General features: G+C 42.6%; 1 protein-coding gene across 1 annotated transcript in view; it reads left to right on the top strand.

The window, feature by feature from the left end:
* Positions 1-5,535, top strand: part of LOC101846314 (protein timeless) — a gene marked incomplete at its 5' end in the record, with an annotated part of 25,796 nt that overhangs the window by 18,603 nt on the left and 1,658 nt on the right. The window contains 7 exon segments of the mRNA XM_013088531.2: positions 294-475; positions 956-1,112; positions 1,685-1,777; positions 2,487-2,655; positions 3,342-3,401; positions 3,848-4,048; positions 4,898-5,000. Coding sequence (XP_012943985.1) covers positions 294-475; positions 956-1,112; positions 1,685-1,777; positions 2,487-2,655; positions 3,342-3,401; positions 3,848-4,048; positions 4,898-5,000 — 965 coding nt within the window.

Raw genomic sequence — 5,535 nt, 5'->3', positions numbered from 1 at the left:
GTTGTGGGACAGAGGGTGAGGTCTTGTCCTTGTGTGTTGTGTTGGCTGGGTGGTGGGGTGGTTTGTAGGACAGACGTGTCTGATGCTTTGTAAGGCAAATAGCTTTAGTCCTGCTGGGGCGTGTTCATGGAGCCTATAGATTACTTTTACTGCAGTTTTTATTACTGTTGGTGATGTCCTTAAGCCAGCCCCCAGTTTTTCCTACATTGGTGGGATGAAAGAATAATATTGTCATCAACAGACTTTTTGTGATGAAATATTTCCAACATCATTTTTTGTTGTTTCGTTCCCAGGACGAGTTCAAAGACCTGATCGAGTTTGTGCTGGAGTTCTTCATGTCCAACGCGGAGCAAGACCCGAACACGTGCGCTCAGAATCTCCTGGACAGCCCGGACCTTGATGGGGGAGGAGACGGACACGAGAGAAACAGCGGCAGCGGGGGAAGTGGGACAGACGGCTCCCGCAGCGGAGAAAGGTGGGTGGGCAGTTAGCGGGTGCTCTGGTGTGGTTTGCTCCTTTTTTCTTATCAAACATCTGTCTTATCTCTCCTTCTTTTTTGTGTTTGTTACTCTCTTGTAACACCTCTAATCTTCTGCACTTATTTGCAGACCTTATTGTGTTGCAAGTGCCATAAAACTCTTACAAAAACTAAACTTCTATGACCTTATTCATGTTGCAAGTGCTGTAAAACTCTCACTAAAACACAAATTCTTGGTTTTTTGGTATTTTTTCTCCCCCCCCCCCTCCCGTTGTGTGTCTTAATGCTGTGTGTCTTAATGCTGTGTGTCTTACACTTCCTCTGCATTGTGTCTTACTCTGCTGTGTGTCTTACACTTCCTCTGCGTTGTGTCTTACTGTGCTGTGTGTCTTACACTTTCTCTGCGTTGTGTCTTGCATTGTGTCATACACTTCCTCTGCGTTGTGTCTTACACTTTCTCTGTGTTGTGTCTTCCAGCGCGATGAATGTGAGCAGTAGCTCCGGGGAGGAGTTCGGTGACGAGGAACAGGCTCTCATCTTCTCCTGGGCCGCTGACCTTGAGGGTAGCAGCAACATGGCCGACCGGATCCACCAACGTCTTCAGGAGCACGGATTTACCAAGACCAAAGAGCAGGTCAGAGTCAGCTAGGAGAGATAGGCCACCATGTACAATTTAAAACAGCTGTTATAACCCCATTTTATATCGTGTGTGTAGTGTAATGGAGGTGCGGGTTTGTGGGATAATTCTTGAAATTTGATTTCTGAAATTGTCCCAGTTCCTTTCTTTCTTTAAATAAAAGTGGATTCAAGATGTATTGGTGGGTGGTTGGCGGGTGCTCTGGTGTGGTTTACTCCTTCTTTCCTATCAAACATCTATCATCTTTATCTCCCCTCCTTCTTTTTTGTGTTTGTTACTCTCTTGTAACACGTGTAATCTTTGGCACTTTTTTTTTACCTTTTTGTGTTGCAAGTGCTGTAAAACACTAACGAAATTGAAAAAAGATGTATTGGGCCTCTGTTAAATATGATAAGGCTGAAGAATTCAAACCCAAAGTGGTGTACATTGTTGTTGTTGCTGGAGTTGTTATCCTATGTTACAGAAAACATTTAGTGGAGCCTTGGTTCAGGACCACTTGTTGTTGTTTGGTTTTTATTGTTCCCCAAAGTGGACATTGTGGACTTACGTCTAAATACATCTTTCACCAGGTGACCAAATTCCTGACGGTCAACGGTTTCATCGAAGAGTTATCATCGTCATCATCAACGTCATCGCTCTCCTCATCATCAAGGTCGGGACAAGTAAGTAACATACAGATGTGTCTGTCTCCTGTGTCTTTGTTGTGTGTGCATGTGTCAGTGTTTGGTAAGTGAAAAAGCTGGGCTGTGCGTTGATGCAGACCCAGATACTGAATTACACAAGGCAGATGTAGGGGCACGAAGTTGTTAGCTTTCGTCATGTGCTCTTGTTACAGCTGTCATAAATGGATTTTTTTATCACAACATCGATCATGGCTATCCCCCTGCCTTCTTTTCTTTGTATGTTACTCTTTAGATGGATACCTCTTGAGATTTGGAATAATGCGTGTATGTTTTTTCATACAGTTTAGTTTACTGTGGGATTATTTCCTTGAAAATCCTCCATTGTGGATTAATTGAAATCAGCATCTTGCCACAGTTGCCAGAGCCAACTTCGTGTGGAAGGGGGGGTGTGGTACTGTACTTTAAAAAATACTGGCAGACCTCCAGTATTAAAGAGTCCGGTCTATATAAAATTGTGTGACGACTTTTGTCTGTTAATGGGTGGTTGGTGGGTGCTCTGGTGTGGTTTGCTTCTTCTTTCTTTTCAAACATCTATCGTCTTTATCTCCCCTCCTTTTATTTTGTGTGTGTTACTCTCTTGTAACACCTCTAGTCTTCAGCACTCATATGACGTTATTGTGTTGCAAGTGCCGGAAGACACTTCTACAACTTTTTAAAATTTTTTAAAAATTGTGTTTTGTTTTCGTAGAATGAGGAGTCTCCGGTGCACGAAGGCAGCGATCTTCTCTCGGAACTGTCGGCCATGCCAGAAGACAACATCATTCCCTTCCTGCTGGACAAGCTCAGAGGCCAGGGGTTTGAGTCTCAGCTGGTGTGGCTGCAGAAACAGCTCCTAGAGACGGCCTACGTCAAGTTAGGTGAGTCACCTCGGCAAGAGATTGCTCTTCTTATTGTTTTTTCAATCTGTGTGAACCCACTCTCTGTCGTAAAAATAACAGTAATAATAATAGTATGATATTGATGATAATAATAATTGCTTTTATATGACGCATATCCACGCTCTTCTTATTGTTTTTTCTATCTCTGTGAAGTAAGGCTGATTCCCCGTTTAGACTTCTCTGTTGACATCCACCCCTTGGCGCCCATGTGACCTTATGCAGTTGCGAGCGGCATAAAACCTTACTGAAACTAAAACTTCTTTTTTATGTTTGAAACCTTCTTGCAGCACCTCTAATTTTCAGCACTTTAATGACCTAATTGTTTTGTAAGTGGCCTAAATGGCATACTAAAACAACCCCCCCCCCCAAAAAAAAAAATAAATAAATAAATAAATAAATAAATAAAATAAAATAAAATGAAATAGAATTAAAAAATAAGTAAATAAATAAATGGAGATTCAAGAATCGAATCCCGTAAGCCATGAGGACAAGGTGTTCTCTCTCTATCAAGTACTCTGCTAAGCTTTGCTATTTTTAAAAAAAGTTTTAAACAAAATAATGTTAAGTTTGCTTGGAAGTTTTGAAGGCTGCTCTGACTCTGACAAATGGGAAACACTGAATGACTTTTGTTTTCTAACGTCTTATCCTTGTCTGTTTGTCCGCAGCTATCAAAGACTCAGCCTACAGAATATATGTGGAGGAGCCGGTTCCCAAGTTCTTTGCTCGTAAGTGTGAATTGTTTGTTTGTTCCTCATTTACACAAAGTGTGAATTGTTTGTATTGTTCCTCGTTTACACAAAGTGTGAATTGTTGGATTTTTTCTTCCTTTACACAAAGCTTTACTCAAAGTTGAATTGTTGATTTTATACTTCATTTAACATAGAGTGAATTGTTGATTTTGTTCCCCATTTACACAAAATATTTACACAACGTTTGAACTGTTGATTTTGTTTCTCATTTACCAAAGAGTGAATTGTTGATTTTAGTCCTCATTTACCAAAGAGTGAATTGTTGATTTTGTTCCTCATTTACACAAAGTTACAAAGTTTGAACTGTTGGACTTCTCTGTTGACATCCACCCCATGGCGCTCATATGATGTTATGCCGTTGCGAGCATCGCAAACCTTACTCAGACTAAAACTAACCCTTCTTCCCCCCCTCTCCCGTGCAGTACAAAACAAGTCTGTGCCCATTGTGCCGTGGAACGAGGAGCTAGAGTCGGCGCTGGCCACCCCAGGGTTCCGAGCGCTACAGGAGAGTCTGGGTCTGCTCACGGCAGACGACCCCGCTGTTCTCTTCGCCCGCATTCCCCAGTACATGTCGCCCTCTATGCTGGTCGGCAAAGCTCGCCAGATTGGACCCATTGACTCACGTGAGTTGGGTTTTTTTTTTTTTTTTGGGGGGGGGGGGGGTCTTTTTTTTTGTTGAGAGCCTACGTTATGCCCAACTTTTTTATAGTTTGCTAGAGGAGGGGTTTTTTTGTTTTGTTTCTATGGGTGTTTTTGGGGGGGGGGGAGGTTAAAGCTGTTTGTGGGATCATAGGGGTGGGGGATGTGCATTGCTTGAAGTTATTTTTACTGGTGTAACGGTTAGTTGCTTTGCAGTGGTGTGCTGGAGACTCATGTTCGATTCCCAAGTGGGGAGAAATTTGTATCTCATATCTCTGTCAAGCTCAAGTGAGAAAGCAGTTTTATAGCACAACTGTGCTTTCTTATGCTCCCCTCTCTCTCCTTCGCTCCGCTTTTCTAGCTCATGTTCTCTATCCCGTCTCCCTTTCTCTTTATCTCTCCCCCCCCCCCCCCCCCCCCCTCCATAACTCCGGTAGGACAAAGACAGATGTGGATAACATAGGTTTTGTTACGAAAATGATCACAGACAGGTTGCGTGCTCATAGGACCTTATGCTGTTGCGAGTGCCGTAAAACCCCTTACTAAACTAAAACTAACATAGACAGGTTGGTGTGTTTTACGTTACTATGAAGCAGTTGTAAGGGCTGAGTTTACCTTTTTTTTACATTTGCAATTGTATTTGTGGATGCTGACGTAAGTGTGTTTGTATGTGTGTAGTGTTCGTCTGTAAGAGAGAGGGAAGGAGGGAGAGAGAGAGAGATATTTAATATCTTTATTTCATTATTATTCCAACATGGAGTAAAGTTTCTTGTCAAAGATAATTTGAAATGTCCATCTGTTACGTAGTTCAGGGATTTCTTGTGTGTTTTCAGTGACCTTGAAGTTTAACGTGGATGCCTTGAAGGACAGCTCAGACTTTGACATTGGCCAGGAGGAACCGGCGCCGGTCACCACTCACTCGGGACAGACCTGCAGGTGAGTCTAGTTGACTTGTTTGTATCGCAGTAGTCTAGTCCATTCACTTGAGACCCACGCACAGGTAGTTCAGCTGACTTGTATTTGTATTGCAGAAGTTCAGTCCACTCACTCGTGGCAGATGTTTGGGTGGTTGGCGGATGCTCAGGTGTGGTTTGCTTCAGATTTCTTTCTAATCTAACATCTATCGTCTGTATCTCCCTTCTGTTTTGTATTTGTTACTCTCTTGTAACGCCTTTAATCTTCTGTACTTGTATGACCTTATTGTGTTGTAAGTTCCGTAAAACACTAACTGAAACTAAAAACCCGGAACAGATGTGCACGTCTTGTAACACCTCTAGTCTTAGGCACTCATATGACGTTATTGTGTTGTAAGTGCCGGAAGACACTTCTACAACTTTTTAAAATTGTGTTTTGTTTTCGTAGAATGAGGAGTCTCCGGTGCACGAAGGCAACGATCTTCTCTCGGAACTGTCGGCCATGCCAGAAGACAACATCATTCCCTTCTTGCTGGACAAGCTCAGAGGCCAGGGGT

This window comes from Aplysia californica, unplaced genomic scaffold, assembly GCF_000002075.1.
Source record: "Aplysia californica isolate F4 #8 unplaced genomic scaffold, AplCal3.0 scaffold00757, whole genome shotgun sequence".
Lineage (NCBI taxonomy): Eukaryota > Metazoa > Mollusca > Gastropoda > Aplysiida > Aplysiidae > Aplysia > Aplysia californica.
Note: the sequence above shows the minus strand (reverse complement) of the source record. Positions and strands in the feature narration are given on the sequence as shown.